This window comes from Acyrthosiphon pisum, chromosome A2 (assembly GCF_005508785.2).
Source record: "Acyrthosiphon pisum isolate AL4f chromosome A2, pea_aphid_22Mar2018_4r6ur, whole genome shotgun sequence".
NCBI lineage: Eukaryota > Metazoa > Arthropoda > Insecta > Hemiptera > Aphididae > Acyrthosiphon > Acyrthosiphon pisum.
Window position 1 is genome coordinate 64,316,005 of NC_042495.1, and position 20,509 is coordinate 64,336,513.

The following is a 20,509-nucleotide window of genomic DNA, read 5'->3' on the forward strand; positions in this document are numbered from 1 at the left end:
TTATTACAAAATATTATGATGTGCAGCCACACGTGCGTTATGTAATGTGGGCTTACGCGATATCATTATAATTTATAACACTAGAGCCTATAATACAGAATTTTATATATAATGTTATACGGGTTCAAAATCCGTTCAGATTTAATTTTCTCAGATACAACGCAAACAAAATAATACGAATTACTTCATGCACCCTGTAAACAGACTGAATGTAGCTGTGAGTTCAGTTATGTTGTCCTGTGGACTCACCATATAAAACAACACAAATTGTTTCTACTTGAAATTATATAGATACATGATACATAATCCGCCCAGGATTCGTATAGTCGAATTAAACTACCGACTCCACATTATAGTACCTACATAAATATTCAACGCCTAAATACTTCACCTATACTTAAACTCTTATCAAATTATACAAATTGTAATATACACCTTATACGCATTATGCATGTACACGGCCAGCGCATTAAAAGATAAAAAATAAAACGAAAAAAGCACTCGTGCGTGGGCGTGTGATGACACGTATACTACGACATGATAATATTATATACGTATACTATATGATAATATTATTTAATAATAATAGGTACTCCGTCTTAACTGTACCGAAAAATCGACACTACCTATAATATATTATAATATAATAATATTTTACAGACAGTTATTGTAATTTGTTTTTTATTTCTTAATTTTTTATGAAAAGTGTTTGAGTCCGAAACATTTAACTGTACAGTGTGCGTTGTGCGTACCTATAATAAAAATTTCACACAAATATTGTGTAACATATAAGCATACCGTATAATATACAAACCATACACATTGGTGTGAGTGTGGGACTTTTGTTGCAAACCGTTGATGTTGGCATGGCACGGGTGTGTCGAGAAAGGTGTGCCTCACGTATTCACTGGACAAGGAGGGAAATTCGGAATTCCTCCCTCTTCAAAGCTACCTACCAAATAAATAATACAAATATAGTGTTATTATTATAGACCATGAGGCCCGGATATATATTATGTATTGAATACCAGCTAAATATCCACTAAAGAATGCTTAATGTGACATATGACTATATTATGAATTATGATTTATGATGCCTGACGTGCTGTATGCATTAACAAATTTTAAAAAATGGTGGCACTAAAAAACTATGCACATCAAATATATTCATTGTAGAACTGAAGCTGTATAGTATTCACCTATTGCTGTAGCAGTGTACCTAGCTGGTCTAAAGCGTACCTACTATACGTATATGTAATATGTATTTAATTAATCGAACAATACTTACCAAAAATACATTTAAAAAAAAATTATTAAATTGTTTTCTTCAAAATATGTTGACGTATTTCAACCAACATTTTAAATTTTATTATGAAAATATTTTATAATATATTATGCGTTTGAAATAGTCATATGTTAATGCATAACATTTAAAAAACCTAGTAACTTTATGTAACTTATTTAAAAGTAACTAAACATCTTAACTTAACTTTAACTTTTTAACTCGTTAATGCCTAGCCTAGCCAATTGGCGATAAATATTATATTCAATCATATTTTTGGTTTTTTTTATTAAATGGATTTTTTTCTTACATTTTGAAATGCATTTTTCAGTGAGTGCAGAAGTTTTAATTTTTTTTTTCATTTAATTAACTATACCTAGTTGATAATTGTATTTTACAAAACGATTTATTTTACTTTTACCTGGGAGACCTTTAAATAACATAAAATAATAGGTACCTCAACAAATGACATTACATAAATTGTAAGCATATCTTAAAAACTAAATACAATTGTCACAATTCCTTCATTTCATAATCATCACCGTGAAAAACATTTACAGAAATTAAAAATAATAATTTTTTGAAATCAGTATAATTCCTCAGTTTTTTTTTTTTTTGTAGGTATTACTAAGTCAACTTAATTTCAAAATCCCTAGCTTCCATTCACAAACAACTCACCTTTTCTTTTTACCCATTTGCACCAACAATTATTTCGTAATACCTAGACTAATGTTCAGGATGATGTGTACTACTAATGAGGACCCACCATTTTCGTTCTGTTAAAATTATTTAAATATTGTTTAGAGTTCATATTTTTCTTGTAAATATGCATATTTTGATCTGTACTTAGGGCCCGTTTTGTTTTAAAATAAAATAAATAACATCATATTATGATTCAAGTATGAAAAAAACATGCAAATATAATCTTATACAGTTATGTAGGTAGGTATGTACATTATGTATAGTTAGTAATTACCGCTTTAGGATTTTATTAAGTTTTTATTGTGCGTTTTTTTGACACTTTATAATACAATATTATAACTTAGAAAATAGAAAGACTATCAACATGTCTATTAGAACAAACTTTTTTTATTTTTTCAAGTAATCTATATGTTATTTGGAATTTATTTCATTAACCTGACCACCCACTCCACACAACTTAGAATCTCTGGGTAAGTCATGTCTTGAATTGCGTGAATAATATTATATTATTAGTATGCACCGTGTAACCGGCGAATTGAATAATATTAGGACGCGAACAGAGGACAAGACACACACACACACAAACTGCACATTTGTAAATAAAATGTCGTCTGCAGTTTTCGAGACGTCACGCCGCGATGGAAGCAGAATTTTATCGCCTGTCCGCGTCTACCGTGCAACACTTCGGAACCACGGCAATGACTCATTTATCCGGCGGGAGTATAATAATAATGTAACGTGCAGCATATAACAGACACGCGGAGGAACGAACCGGTCCTAAATACTTAATCGGGTAGGGCACAGTCGCCATAAATAATTCACCGTGTAAATTACCATGACCGTACGCGCACATAGGCGAATACCTATATAATATATATTATAGTATTGATGAATGTAGTGGTTACATGGATTTTGGCGATCGAAAATACTGCAGCGTTTATTTATCGTGTTATACACGTATCCACCGTGACCGCTCGCGCATCGGCGTTGAGATTTTCCTAAATTTTCCGTCGTCGTCTGCTTGGTATTAATAATATAATATAACAAGGGGTACGACCGAGTTCAATGTTTCAGGGTGACCATGAGAAAATGTTCCGATGCTTGCACTGATTCGTGTGTATTTGTTCAAATGTTACGGTATGATTTATTTTTCAACGAATTTAAATAAGTACCTACACTTAATAATGCACGGTGTTCAGCTTCGTCGTCGAAAACCGATTCAGAGTAGAACTATATGCGGTCTTTGCAATAAAATCTGGTGACATAAAATTCTAACAGAACCAATTTAGTATTATGCTGTATTATGAAAATTATAACTTCTTGATTTGGGAGTCGACTATCTGTTTAATATGAAATATATAATTTATTTTAATACTTAATACATGCAATGGTGTTACGGAAAGTTGCAACACACAAAGCTGCCCAAAATGTTATTTCCCTGAGATATATGTCTACTATAATTCTTGATAAATAATTACGCATATCCTATGTTATAGGATTTATAATGCAACATAGAACCCATCGAATTGAGTTATTATATTAGGCACACATAAGTACCTATTATACAGACAATATGTCAATATGCATTCATTAAACACATAAAACCGACTTCCTTACAAATGCATGAGTGTGCGCCGTTCCACTACAACTATTGTCTATTGTGCGAACCATGATAAGTGAGTTATCTGGTGATTTACATTTGAAATTATTCAAATAAAATGTTTTATATACATTTATAAGTGATAACCATAAGTACCTATTGCAGCGGGTCTCGTAAACATAGGCACAATTAGGGGAGGGGGGCATAGGCCCGACAGTTTTTTATAAAGATATTTTATGCCCGTAAACTAAAATTCCATACCATAATATGCGTGACTATACGTTTCACAACTAAATAACGTACATTATATCCGAAGTACTCTCGCTTTAACGTTCAGTTCAGTCATTTACTGGAAATCACATTAATATTAGTGAGGTTCATTTTCTTGTATTTGTAAATTTTTTTTGTGTAAAAATGTAAAAATATATTTTTATTAGGTACCACATGTCCACATGTTATATTTAAAGAACAAATAAAATTAGCTACGAAATGTAGCACTTATTAATACTAAGTTATTGTAGTCATGATGATAAATTGTTCACCTACTTCAAAAGTTTGATTTTAATGAAAGGAAACACTTGAAGAGAAAATAAATAATATATTATGTTTTATAAGGAATGTATGATAAGTATCATGGGAGTCGCGATAATATACTCATACGTAAACTAATGGGGTTTAGAAGATAAAATTAATAAATTATTGCTGCAGGTTTATAAATATAGATCTTCAAGTGTAGAAAAAACAATAAAATAAAAACGTAAACTCGTAGAACAAAGGTATGTTTGAACAAAATGACGATATGCTTGTACGTCATTTACCATACTAGCTATATAGGTGTAATGTTCTTATAGGTGTAAGACTAAGCATATGAAAATCATAAACCACAGCGGCTTATAGCTTTCAGATCCCAAGTGTTGATACGAGGAAAAATCGCTTGGCATATAATTAGATACTTATTGTAATACTCATGACGCAAATACGATAGGGTATTTAGTATTTACTTTAGTTAGCTGGTAATAGCTATTTACTTATTATTTTATAAATTTTGTTATATAACAAAGCTAGTTGCATTCTCGTTGGTAAGTATATATATATATATATATATATGTGTGTGTGATGTGGAGGTCGGTGACATAGGCGTAACTACTGACATTTTTCTGGGGTGGGGGGGGGGCTAAAATTGTATCAGCAGTACAAACCCTAAAAGTTAATATTTTTACAAAATTTTTCAAATGGCTGGCAACCATTTGTTTTCCTTTCAGCAATGTTTAAGGTGAAATATGAATAATTTTGTTTATTGGACCTAGGTATATGGTATACCTACCTAATACAAAAATATGAAATCGAACGGACGGACACATACAAGTTAGGAGGACGTAAACCCGCATGTGTTGTCTCCATCTTACAAATTTAAAGCTATACAAAGTTAGAAAATATAATCATTAAAAGAAAGTATAAATCTATAATTAAAATAAATAGAAAAGAAAAACTGGGTGGGCAAGCCTACCCAAGCCCCCCCCCCCTTTAGTTCAGACTATGGTCATTGAATATGCTTATCATAACATTGAGGCATATTGAGGTGTTTTGTTTAAACAAATTACATATTTGTTTCCCGGTTTGATTATAGTTCCAGTCAATTTTGGTCAATAATAATATAAATATATAATAAAGTGCACCACTTTTTAACGAGGACGTTTCCGTTCATTCTATTTCGACCTCCCCCCACATACCATCCATTTTTAATTACTGATAATGAGACCCACTCAACATGTTGATTTTTTGATTTGTATAAAAAGTTATTTGAAGTACTTAGCACAATCAAAAAAAAAAGATTATAAAAATCAGTTAAATAATACATTAATTCTAAAACTAATATAATATAATAAAATAAAATTATTAATAATAATGAATAATTAATGATTAAATCCTTAAATTGTACAAGTAAAACCGACTACTACAATTAGTTTTTTATGCATCTATATTTTGTGCTTGCAGTAGTCGAGTTGTAATTTTTTTTTAAAAATTTCAAAAGAGTAAGTTACTATGTTTAAATATAATTTTAACTACCTATTCTAAATGTTTCAGACTCATATTTGACCCTGAATAGTTGGAAAAATCACCAGGGATCGTGTTATATGGTAGGAAAGGCGAATTATTACGTATATTTGTTATTCACAAATTGTTTGATCATAATTTAAATATGCATCGTTTATTTCACGAGTTTATTTTAGTATATTCAATATTTTTCGATGTGTTTATGTAACATTGTTTTACCTTATGTTTACAATTATAACGCCAAATAACCTTTATTAGATATTTTGCTAAGGGTTCGACAGACATGAGACATCAGTCAAAAATATGTCTGCATTTTTGTAGCAGCTTAGATATGCACATTTAAGTTCATCAATTTTTTTTAACTTTTTTATTTTATAGTAGTTACAGAATGCGGGGGTTGTCTTCGGCGTTTGACGATACCGGCGGTGGCTGTGATAGTGATGTTGACCAGTTTCAAGGAGATGAAGCAGAAGACCATTTTGAACCTTCGCTGTTCGCCGAATATTCCCCGCCTCCTCTGCCTAACGATGTGCACACGGCTTTCTTGGCCGCCAACTTGTTGCTGCTCTATCTGAACCTGGCTAGGATGTCGACTATGTCAATTGGCAACGCACATCAGCTACCGGTTACCTTCAACGACCATGACGACAACAACAACGACAACGACGATAACAAGTGAGTTTTTTTGTCAAACATACACAATATTATATATAGGTATAAAAATACAGAGTTGACATTCAGATCGTTCTCGATAGACGATAGAGCTATGGTAATATTGTTATTTATTATACATCAATGACCGGTCTTCGTTTGTTCGTTCATTCAAATTTCAAAGAAACGTTAGAGGAATAGAGGATAAATTATTTACAGTTTCGGTTTTAAAGTGCGATTTTCCAGCACAAAAATTGCATGAATAAAAAAGCTAATATCTGAAAAAATTAAAAAAAAAACCTCTTAAAACCCAGATGTCATTAATATTCATCGTTAAAAAACTATAAAGTTCAAACCATCCACTTTATTTTGATATACACCATTATATTCCATTAATGAAGTAAAATCAATAAACAATTTTTATAATTTTATTTACGCGGTTATAGCCATTTTATAAGTACATTAGAGAAAAAAAAATAGGTAATATTAAACGGAGAGAACATTTGTTGCACAATCGCGTTTTCTTCTTTCCAGTACCCCGTTGTTTTTTTTATTGATTTTCTACCATCATCGCCAAAATCAACATTTACTTCTAAGTATAGAGAACTTGAGTGTTTTATTATAAATATATATAGATTAAAAAATCTTATAATATACCGTGTCCTTTAAAAGGACGTCAGCTCACTACTTATAGAAGTTTTCTCTGTCTCTCACTACGCGCAACATAGTAAAATGTGCGTTCAGCAGGACCAATTTCGCTAGCTTTAATATTATAAAAATTGAACATAATACTTAAAAGTAAAAATATTATTTTATGCATTTATTTGGATTTTATTGTTATTTTAATTTTAAAGCCATTTATACATGAGTAGTGAGTAGGTACTATTCAATTATATTATATTACATTAACTATTATAACTCACTTTGAAATCAAAAGATCAATAAAAACCTATGAAATGCCCAAGATAATATTTTCATATTTAAGTTTTGATAATAGCTCAAAAAAGGCTTAATAGGTTTGGTTTATTTGATAATTGATTTTAATATTATTAAAGTTAACAACACGAATTTGAATCTGTTGAACTCAAGTTTGCAATATTGCACGTGAGTCAACGAGAGAGTACAAACAGACAAACAGCGGGCTGTCGCGTTGATATCTGCTTAAACAATTTAATTATTTAAATTGGATTTGGATATCTGTACATGTATTCTGTAATATCTGTGTATAATGTGCTGTGAATAATAGTTCAGTTGTTCCAAGTTTCCAACTAATCGATATTCGCAGGCTTCGTTAACAGTGGCGTCATTTCATTTTTATTTGATACGCGTATTTTTATACAGGTCGCACTAACCCTGTATAGAATTTATCCATTTTTCAGACAAACCAATTTAAGAAGTGGGCCAAATTATATTAAAATATTGGATAAAAGTGAATGTATATACCTTGCGCAGTCCAAATAACACCACCGTTTGCAAAATATATTTATTAATGAACTAGTTTAAACAAATTTATTTATTATTTCAGTGATTTAATAAAAACATAAAGATTTATATTTATATTTTCACTTAGTGAAGTCGATGAATACAATTCGTAATAAAATACGATAAATTACAATCAAAAGAATTTGTGTGTAATTACATTATATTATATTTTCTAGTTCACTGTTATTGTAATATCATTCAGTCTGGGTCACCTAAATCGAATTCAATGGCATTACCTATATTTCTATTCATTTTTTATTACAAAATTCGTGATATAGTGTGTTATCAATTACCTGTTTATGAACTACTACTTCGTCAGGATGCATGACCAGCGTGACATGGTCATCAAGTAATGCTATATAGCCACGTGTTTCGATGGAATGAATACTACCTACAACGTGCAGAACTGCAGATCCAATTCAAAACATTATAATTTATTGTGTATAATATAAGTAGTACCTACCTATAGCTTATGTTTCATATAATATGTTATTCGTTTCTATCCAAGTACAATATAATAATACATTATTAGATATAGGTAATTCGCTCATTTGTTACCGTCCAATTTAACTTAAATATTTCTTTATAATTTATATTCAAGACTACTAATTCTATTTACTGAGTTTATATATCTAATACATATACATATGCTTTACAATTATTTTTTTTCTATGGAAGAACTAGTAAATTGTATAATTTTAATAAAATCAATTTTTCACACTCATACATGAATTTATAATATAATATGCTATATACCTAAGTAATTTGCATAAAATCATAATCATTTTTTTTAACTTTTACGTAAAATTGATCCATTAATTGAAATTGAAATATTTTTAAAAGACTATGTCTATATTATATATTTTGTTACTACAAGTCTATAAAATGCATATTTTAAGTTTGACCGTAAAAATTTGAATTAAAATGCTATTTAATTATAATTATAAATGTGTAAGCGTAGTTGCTGACTATAGCTTATGGCTGTACAGTTCGTAAAAGTGTTGCTTCCCGCTCACATCTATAATCCGATTAATGTCATTTTATTGAGGATTTTTAATTTTATAGTTGTTCATCTATATGGCATTAATCTATATTCCATACAGTTATCGGATATCATGGATATCTTGGTACGTAATGGAAGGTATACATTCCGGATGTGTCATCCACTGTAGTTGTACCTACACCTGAGATCGCATATTGATATAATATATTAAGTTTCATAATATTTTTCAACGCGTAACTTTAGACAAAAATGACATCAGTGTTACACAAGGGATTCCTATTTCCTTGATAGAATACTAACATAATATTAATTAATTAATTTCATTATCTTAACTGGTGGTTGTAGGTACTTTGACGTTTGTAAAACGATACAAAAAAAAAATCATATTTTTCTGAAACGTTTCGTGCGAACTATAAACGCGGTGTGTTAATAAAATTGACGATTCATAATATGAATACAGTCTACAAATAATAATAAATTTAACTTCTATACGAACCATCTTCTACAAGTTTTTCTTTATTATTCGGTCCTATCATGTGGTGTGTATTATATTATTTTAAGTATCCGATAGGTATAATAATATATACAGTATAGGCTTACACATAATGCATTTCATATTATGTTTTATTTTAATAGTACATTATAGTTTGAGGGATCTATGTAACCGGCAACAAAATTTTATTTTAAATTTGAAAGATAAAATATAAATTGGTTAGACCAATAATCAATAGTCTTACGATTAATATAAAATTAAGTAGTTGTTTACTTATTAGTTCATTACTTACCTATAGAATATATAAATATACTATTGTCGAAATACACTTTTAAAATATATATTTGAGCGTTAGAATTACGTTTAGACAAGTACCTAGCCTTGAAATTATCACACATGGAAAAAATTTCAAGTTTATTTAAAATATTGACACAAACAAAAATACTTTTATCACAATATAGTCCACAATACTGTGAGCTATTATTATAGGATATAAATTTTTTTTTTTATGACACATTGAACTATGGTTGGTCCTCTTAAAAAATAAATTATTTATACGTACGTCATATCAATAACTTGTTTAATTATATTGAACTATTGACTAACAATGGTATAAAGCTAGAGATTATCTAAGCCACATATAATTTAATTTAAATGACAGTTTCAATATTATTCTAGCAGTAAATATAGTATATACGATCAAAATAATAAAACTATTTATAAATATTTTATATTTTAATGAAATAATAAAATAGGTAATAAATACTTACTTATATCAAATACTTAAAAATATTTTTCATGTTCAATATTGTATCTGAAAACTATAATGGTATAGCATAGGTAAACCATAACATTTTTAATTACCTACTTACTTGAAAAATATAGCTGAACTATGCAATGAAATTAAAATAAAGGACTGTGAGCGGAAACCGGTAGTTATTAAGGTTAGCCAATATTATAGGCCTTTTTCTATTTCAGTACTATTTTCCTATTTGTAGTAATTTATTATGGGAGTGATCGTGATTACTAACATTCAAATTAGCTTTTTCGGTAACTGAGTTACACTGATAATGTATATATTTATTCATAACATACATTTAAACTTAAGACGCCCGGTGCCGATGCCATTTTGTTCTCAAAAATACACTCTGCGGGAATAACGATACCGCCTTGTAGAATTAACCAAATTTCATAATTTTTTTTTTTAATTGCTAGAAGGGATAATTCTACAGCCCGCATCGATCTCTGTTTTTTAATATTTTATTCTCAAACTTTATAATATGTCTAAAAATTGCAAGATAAAAAGCATTTTTTTAAACATTTTTTAATACTATTATTTGAAATAAAATACAAAATCAAAGATCGATGCGGGCTGTAGAAAGTCTTTTCTTTCAGATAAAAAAATAGTCATCAAAATCCGACAATTCTAAAAAGCTCGAGAGTTATTCCCGTAAAGTAATTTTTTTCGATATAATACACCCTATCAACTCCCCCTAATAGGTATCGGGTAGTAGATTAGTGGAAAAGTCTTATTATTTAGGTGGAAACTAAAATATAAAATATAATTTTTAAATTTTATAGAATTGTGGAACATTTGAAAAACTGGCACCGGGACTCTTACCGGCTGTATCACTGCGACATGTCGGCACGCGACTATCAATGTATTTTGTATAGGATGGACCGGTCTATGAGTATAAGGTCTATGAAAACTGGCTATGTGTCTTGCTTGGAGACTATAGCTCTGAGACCTCGTCCTGAGATAATAATAATAAATATTTACCAAGATTCCATAATTCTGATAATATTAATTAGATAGATACTATAACTAACATATTATACGATCATTGATTATACAATATACTTAATAATAATCAATGATACGATATATATTGTAGATTTGTTTATTTGTTTATTTTTGTGATATTGTTTTATATACATTATAATATTATATTTATATCATTTCAACTATTATAACTATATTATGTATTGCGTGGGCTTAGACAAATATTGATTTTTGATGAAAATATCTATATTTGAATACGGGGCAGTTAATTTTCATTTTTATGTCCCATACTAAAAAAACTGATTTTACACAGTTTGTAGGTAGCTTAAAATGTAAATTTGTTGAACTGACCTACACATATCGATGAATAAAATATGTATCCCACTCACAATTGTTGCCAATGTTAATATACGCTATTATATGTTAAATTACTAAGTTGCTTATAAACCAACGCATATTTTTGACTAGGCGTCAAGCGTCCCTAAAAAAATACCATTTTTGTAGGTAGGTTACAACATTTCAGAAATGTTTTTTATTATTAAAATATGTAGATATTTAAATTGTATATGAATATGTTTGGTGTTATGCAGATCATAATATGTTTTAATATTATAATTTGGTCAGTGTAAAATAATTATGTGACATGAGATTCGTCAAATAAATTATATTGTACCTATACATAGTGAATTCTAAACAGTGATAGTTATCAATTTAACACAATAGGATATTCAAACATTAACCTTTAACAAATAAAATGACAATGAAATACCTAAGAATAATAACTTTAATGATTTGATTCGTTTTGAGATATTAAGAGACATTTTAAATTTTAAATTTTGTAGTTTTTTTTCAATACAATTTATATTTAATATCAATACAATTTTTTTTTTTTTTAAAACGGAAAATTTAAAACAAGGTTCCACGTAAATAAGTAAATAAATTACTTTATTCACAAAAATATCATCAAATATACTTAATAATATTTTATAGGCTGACTGACCGTTTTCGCTCAGAATCGTTTTTCTTATACAATGGTATTATACCTATCATTGAATTCAAATTTAATACCATCCATTACATTGTCCCACTTGTAACCTACTGTACAGCAGAGCGATGCCCACTTGCCCGCCTTTTTAAGTTTGAGTGTGTTTATAACTATAATATTGGGCAAATGTAAACTGGACCCGCAGTCACCTTTTTTGTTGTAAACTCGGCCCGGAAATTTTAGGTAATAAAATAGGTCGATTGTAAACTCGGCCCGGAGATTTAAAATGATAAAAAAGGACGGTTGTAAACTCGGCCCGATAATTATTTTGACCAATAAGGAACAATTTGTTGTTAACGAATAGTACCTATGTATCGGTGTGTATATATCGGCGAGTGAATAGGTACGTCGAACACATGGCTTTTTATTTAAAAAAATAGATTTATATTATAACCTTACATTATTAACTATTGCACTACAGTTTTAATTATATTTGTACACTTTTGTACACTTTTAATTTTACATGGATACATTTTCTTAAATTCATTCACAATTTTAGTGAATTCTACATTTATATAACGAACTTCATACTATGAATAAAAATATGAAAATAATTTTTGGAGGATATAATGATTATCACCTCCACATGGTGTCCTCTAAATTGTTCTAAAAAATATTATACATATTATATTTTTATTCAGGCCGAGTTTACACGTCAATCATTTTTACCTGTAAAAACCCCGGGCCCAGTTTACATCTAAATTATTTTTACCTGTAAAAAACAGGGGCCGAGTTTACAATACACCTTTTGAATATTTTTTTTCCTCGGGCCGAGTTCACAATCGCCCATAATATTATAGGTACTTCTATGGAAAACCGTATACTTTGTTTTATGATATTGTTATCTAATAGATTATACATACAATATACGTGTTAAAAATTATACCTGTCATTACTATAAATTAGAATATTTAACAATTTTATATCGACTAAAATGTAGGTACATTTTATAATGTACAATTAAAGGAACCAACTTAATTTATTTATTAAATCGATTCTGAGTTTATATTTTTTATTCATATTAGAAATTATTATATACTACATTTTACTATTATGAATTGGTTTCAAAAAAGAAGACATACAGGTGCAGTTTTTTTGGACATCGCAAAAGCATTCGACCGTGTTTGGCACGATGGTCGTTTCTATACACTAAAATACGCAAACGTACCACAATATATATTTTAATATATGTAATATATATATTAAAATCCTTTCTCAGTGACAGATGTTTTGTTGTTAGAATAGATGAAACGCAATCATATTGTAGACATATTCAAGCTGGAGTTTTTCAGGGATCCAATCTAAGCCCTATTTTGTTTAATTTTTATATTTTTGACATTCCACAAACTACGAATACAAATATCGCCCTTTTTTCTCACGATACTATCATCTACTGTAAAGCTTTGGATACTCATGTAATAATAACTGCAGTCCAAAACCATCTTTTTTTTTTATTAGAAAACAAGAAAATACACAAGACGGAACGGCATGATAGAAGAGGGGTCCAATGACTCTACTTCAAAATTCTAAGCAGGTTTTTTTTTTTTAAATTTTTTTTATTATATGTTAAAGAGGTCCCAGGGCTAATTTCGTTTGAGATGGTGAGTTGGGTTATTAGGAAGAGTAAGAGATGAGAGGTTTGAAATTAGTGAATTTGAGTGATTGAAAGTGTTTTTGTGGAATGATTTATAATAGTGAACGGAAAGTGTATAAATGGTTGGGATTTTGAGGTCAGAGTAGAGGGAGAGATTACTGACGTACCATGGGGCTTTTAAAATGAAACGAAGACCAATTAACTGAAATTATTGGAGAAGTTTTATATTTGATAATTTGGTCGTACCCCATAAAAACATCTTAAAACAATTTTATTTTTGTATGGTGCAAAAAATGGAGATCACTTATAAACCCAACAAAAAATCCAAGCAGTACTTTTTTCCATACATAGATCACAATCACTTCAACCAGTTAAATTTGACAACGTACAAATAGCATTGAAATCGTCGGTAAAATACTTAGACGTTATTCTTGATAAAAAATACTCAATTGGTGGCCTCACCTGCAGCTAAACTCAAGCAAGCACACCGACGTTTAGGAGTTCTGTTTCCAATAATAAATTTAAAATTAACCATAAGTAAAAAATCCTCACTTATGAATTATGATATATAAGTAAGTTTTAAGACTTTTAATCTTATACGCATGCCCAATATGGGGAAGTTGTGCTAAAAGTAATTTAAATAAAATACAAATATTTCAAAACAAAATACGTCGCAATTCACATAATAACGGATGCTCTCTGGTTTATACGCAACAAAGCACTGCATAAAGACTTGAAAATCCCCACAATTAAAAACCTATAAACTCAATAAGAAACAAATTCTTCCATTCGCTTATAAACTGAAACGGAGCCACTTACTACAACTTAAATGTAAGTCCTCCAAAACATCGCCGACTCAAGAGAGGAATACCTCATGACTGCAGAGAGTGACATCTATCACCAGTCACTGCCTATGAAGGATACAACATATCCAGATAATTATTAAACCTAATATGTTAATATTTTATTATTATATCAGTAGGCTTATTGGTAGCTACCTATCTAGAAACGCCTTAATTAAATAATAAAATAAAGAAAAAATCTATTATGAATTTTTTATATTTCTATACCTATACAAATTGCCTTTAATGATATTCTAATACATCATAATAAAAATAATAAATTTTGTATTTACAATTTTTGTGAATATTGTACAGTCCGATAAAATAATATGTACCTACGATTTAAATACTGTATTTTAAGCCGTTTAAACAATTGTTTAATCTGAAATATGCAATCAAATAATCCACAAATATTATGTCACCAATGAATAATGGTCTATATACGTATCATACAAGCTTATCATCGACTATCTATAACATCTTTAGTGTTAACTATACGTATACCTACACATTATACGATTTAGCATATGAGTGCATATAATATATTAGGTTCCTACTCCTACATGTAATTTAATTTGATATTTGATGTTGTCAATAAATTGATAACCGATAATGGCTAAGTATAAGAGTTATGAAATAAAAACATAAAAATATTGTAACAAAATAACAATCAATTCGTCTATAATATCTGAATACAATAAAATATAATAATATATATATATATATTTTTATTGATCACGAAGCCCGGCTACTGGCCATTATAGCTGTTGTTTTTTTTGGTTTGTAGGGGAGGAAATTGTAGGTTTGTAAAACACGTGTGTTTTTGGTCTGGCAGATTTTTTAGTGGACACCCGTATAGGTATCTGCCATGCCCGGGAAGGGGATGGCGGCACTTCTCTCCGGACACCGTGACTTGCCCGAAGAAATATTCCACGCGCGGCCGAGTACGAACCGGCGCCGGTGTGCGTCGCAACTGACGCCTTAATCCACTCGACCACTCCGTCCCTGATAACAATAATAAATTGATATGCCAATGTTTTATTTGAAAGAATTTAAATAATTTATTTTTGTTTTATACATTTATAATGTATAATAATTAGTTAGTTATAGCCCAGGTTAGATGAAGTCTTGAATCAGTGGTCTATCCCATCATTTTTTTCATTTAAATTTTTATCAGATTTTGTTATGAATTAGAAATATTTTTATGTAACACCCGCCTAGCTTTGTTTTTTTAATATTACACTATAGTACAAAACGATGCAGCATTATATAATATACAATGAAACATACAACATAATATTATGTTGTTTCATTTTCATCGATATATATTTTATGTTCCATGATAATGCAACAATGGCTTAATAATAACCCTTAAAATGATGTCCATTAATCGTTTGATGCGGCATTGGCCACTGTTGCGCTCAGATATTGATATTACCCCACATCCCATATGGCTCGTAGTTATCCCATGTTTTAATTTAAGTATATAAATATTATATATAACATTTATACAATAGATCAGTAGTAACAACAACTTGTAATAATATTTGAAATACATTTCTTTTGCAGTGGTACGTCAATGGCGGCGGAGGCAATGCGCATTACTACCGCGGAGGAGTCGACAGCAGAACGGCGCTTGAGCGACGAACGGTTGCCCGGGGAACCGGGGCCGTCAACAGACGACGGGCGACCGTGGCCGGCGGACGTGACAACCTCGGTAGCGCGGGTACCACTGCAGCGACACCACCGTCACTATCGCAGCGACAGTTGCCGGCCACAGCCACCGTCCACTGAGCCACAGCAACAGCAACAGACTTACGCCACCATCCCCGCACCCACCATGATAACGGTGGCCGCGAGCGGTTCCAGGTCTTTGAGGCCCAAACCGCAGACTCGCGGCCCATCGTCGTCGATTCCGTTCCCGGTGGATGTGGCTAATAGGCTGCGGTCGCCGACGGCGTCGACCTCCAGGCCCAGACAGTACGGTCGCAGGAGGAGCGTTCAAGACGCCGTCGCCTCGGCGGTGATGGTGCAGCGACAGGAGGGGCTCCAGTTACGGGCGGCCATCGCCATCGCCGACGCCACCGTTGTCGAACCGAGTACAGATCAGCTGCAGGCGTCCGGCGCCGACCAGGAACCAAGGCTCGTCTCATCGCTCAGGTTGGTGGCGCAATCGCTGTCTCAATTATTATATAGTACTATTACTGTCATTGTATATGTATAAATAGACATGTACACTCGCTTACCGACCTAGTCTGCGTTTTTACGAGTATATTCGAGTCTATTGTGTCGTTTTGAAAGTCGCCCCAACTTAACTGGTCAACTGAAGCGCTTGTGCTGTTTTTGAGTCGCCACTCAGCTAATCACATCATAAATAGGCCACAGGTGTAAAGTGGCGTAGCCAGGAATTTTAAAAGTGGGCGAGGGACAAAAAAGACATGCGAAAAGGCCTTCTTATATACAGTTACCTATAGTACGGCAATACATAATATGTCATATATATTTTAAAAATATCTAAAAATATTTATATACCAACATGAACAAATCCATTGTTTTCAATGTAATTGTACCCCATTTTATGGTTTTAAACTTATAATTAACTACGTCCTAACTTTTTTTAAATAAAAAAAACATTTCTATAGATAAGTTTGTCTACAAGCCTCCATTTTGGTGACTCTCGGTATAGATTATAAGTACACTACTAAACTGTAGAGCATTGTGTCTCTTGAACTGCGCGTATATTAGTGTCACCTGTTAGGTCTACGTCACGGTACAGGTGATCACTGTGTATAGTTAAGAAATAAAGATTTTTTAGATGGTGTGATTCAAAACGATATAGATGTGTGTAATTACTAATTACTAATATGTGTAATACATGTGCAAAACTTTTTAAGACAGTGTTAGGTAGTTATAATCAATACTACTGAATTAAAGAGATTAAGCTAAGTTAGAGCGTTACAGAATCTCGTTACGTAACAGTAAAAATGCGCGTGTAAATAGATATATTTATTGTGAATAAAATAATGGAAATTACAATATTTTAGTACAATAATATTTAAATATAATATATGACTTATTATAATGTATATTACTATTTACTTTGATAACATTTACATTGGTCGATTTGTATTGTCCCTGTCATATGTTTAATTCTGATAAAATAATATATTTACCCACGTTTGCGCGTCCAATTTACGATACGCGTACCTACGCATATTGATATACTTATTTTATAATTCGTCATATCTTTAAAGCTAATATGCTATAATGAAAAAAGTATAAAAAAACTAATTTAATTCGTATTAAAAAAAAAAATAATACTCATTCTTATACATAATGCACGTTAAGTTTTTTTTGTGTTAGACATACAATTTGTATAAGTGCGAAATTCACGAAATATTATACCTGCTAGAATAATAAAGTTGTGTACCTACATTATAGTATTGTACATGATAATATACATATTACATTTTACATGTTATAGCCTATAATAGGTAGTATTGGTACGTTAAATATTTAGGTCACGATAATTCCACGTGCGCGTTGATATTTTATTAAACCGTTCTTTAGTTTGTAGAACGTTTTGTTGGGGACTTAAGTTACTGATATTGTTTAACTTTAATGTCAAAAATTGTTATTTCCATACTATTATACAATTGTTTTATAATAATTATTATGTGATAAGAATTATTGACTAAACATAGTAAAATATAGACATAAAGACATATTATAGACTATAGTACAGTTAATTTTAAATTTGAATTTAGGTAAACTTTATATTATATGATTATAATAAAAATATATTATTGTATTTGTGAATTTGTAGGTAGCCCAGGTAGGTACTTACATAAATAACGTTTTATTCCAGAAAATCATAGATTCGCCATGGTTTCAACCATGTATTATGTTATAAATTCATGACCGTATTAGATTTTTATCTATTATTTAACATTTATTGGGGTTGCATGGTCAATTATCTATCATATTCTTACCAACAACTGTCAATACTTTGTATCGAATATTGATCATAATAAATGCGTGAATATTTGTATAAATGCAAATATCGCCATCACACCCAATGCCTTTAACATTAAAACGTACCTATACGGTGTTTCAATTTTATGATTTAAAGACGATTTTTGAACATCTTAGTTCTATTAAAATTAATATAATTTATAATTTTTTCTAGGCACCTATGGACTACGAGTCACGTTATAATAAAATTGTGAACAACTAACTTGTCTGCATTTGAATTATTGATATAACGCCAAATATGTAGGTTGGCATATACATTGCATGTATAAATTATTTCACTTCTAAGACAGTTAAAAAACTCATAGACTAAATAATGTATTATGTGCATGCAAAAGTTTAAATAGTTAGGTACTTGGATATAACGTAATATAGGTACGTTCGTACAACAACAATTATTATTTTACTGCAATTATATTCTTTTAACATTTTCAAAACTATAATTAATAGTACCTCACTAAAATTTTGTATAGGTATATTATGTTAAATTAATTTAAGTAATTATTTTATAGCATCTGATATTGAAAAACTAGAAAAACTATTATACAAATCACGAATTCCAAATCATACTTTATGTAATTTAACTAAGAATCGAAAATGAAAAAATATTTAACATGTAATTTCATATTTTGATATAATTTAAATTAATTAAATATATTATCGTGAACCGTTTGTAATAGTTTTAATTTCTTTAACAAGGTCAAATTGATCAAGCACCTAAACCAAATTCAAAGTCGAGCAAGTGTTGTAGGTTTAATATAAGACCTTTATCAAGGTTTTTTAACCACAAATGATCTCACAATATTAAATCCTCGTAAATAAAATTGCACATTTAACGTGTTTCAAATAATATAATTTCTTATACCATATTCATTATAGCTATGATGCACTTCAATTATATAACAATTTATTATCATTGCCAATTGGCGTAATAACAGCAATTCTGAAATAAAATAGTTCTTTATTTCAGAATTATACCTATTCTTAATATAGTATATTTATTATTTGTATATAAATATAAAGATTAAATATATAATTTATTATTTTTCACGACACGGTTATTGTATACAGGAACACAACGGAATGGTGAACAGGTGTACATCGCACAAATAGAAAAATGACAGGTGAATTTTTATTTAATGTACTCTTATGGTTTTACTGTATACCGCAGTCACCTGCCGAAAGTTGTGGATATATGCCGTCAAACATAATGTCATAATATTTAGGACCCAGAGTTAATGTTTACACTTTTCCAATAAACTACGGTATTATAGGTGCCTAGTCCGTTAACTATATCCGTTATCCAATTGGAGTTCAAATGTTAAGCAACATGTTTGTAGATCAATAGATGTGCTTATTGGAACATATTTCCGGTCAGCACTTCACAACATTTGACAAAAAAAAAGACATTTTTTTATTAACAAAATCCAGACACCTGCTCAACTTTGTTTACAACGATTTTGTGTTATATTGATAAAGTATCAAAATCTTGTATTATCAATTCTTATTAATTTGTATTCCGAACAATCGTATTTAGTTATACCTAAGCTTATTTTTTATTCAGTCCATTTTTTGGTAAATATGTTATTTTAAGTAATTATTTTATATTTGCAGGAATGATTATTTTTGTACTTATATATACGTTTATAAATTCTAAATAATCACTTTTATATAAGTAATAAAGTAGTAGGGGGGGGGGGGGGGAGTGCTACAGTACACAGTCACAAAAAGATCAGTAAATTAATTTTAACACAAAAACATATCACAAAAGCTTACATAATACGTATAAAATATTTAAACTAGTAGAGTTGATAGACCCTAATTCGCTATATACTCAACATTCTATGTAATGGTTAATTTTTTGAATAATTTGTTTTACATATATAACTATATAAGTAAAGAAAACAAATACCCATGATGGGCATGAAAGGTTTGAACTTTAAAA

At 30.1% G+C, this 20,509-nt stretch overlaps 1 protein-coding gene across 3 annotated transcripts in view; it reads left to right on the plus strand.

Annotated features, from left to right (window-relative positions):
- The window catches only part of LOC100575761, a 34,617-nt gene extending 16,448 nt beyond the window's left edge, over positions 1-18,169 (plus strand). The window contains exons 2-4 of one of the 3 annotated variants that reach the window (XM_029490113.1): positions 5,670-5,722; positions 6,018-6,314; positions 16,102-18,169. In XM_029490113.1, the coding sequence (XP_029345973.1) occupies positions 6,028-6,314; positions 16,102-16,756 (942 nt within the window). In that variant the 5' untranslated portion in view covers positions 5,670-5,722; positions 6,018-6,027 and the 3' untranslated portion in view covers positions 16,757-18,169. The remainder of the gene's footprint in view (positions 1-5,669; positions 5,723-6,017; positions 6,315-16,101) is intronic. The other 2 variants (XM_029490112.1, XM_029490114.1) reach the window with 2 other exon arrangements.
- The last annotated feature ends 2,340 nt before the right edge of the window (positions 18,170-20,509 follow it).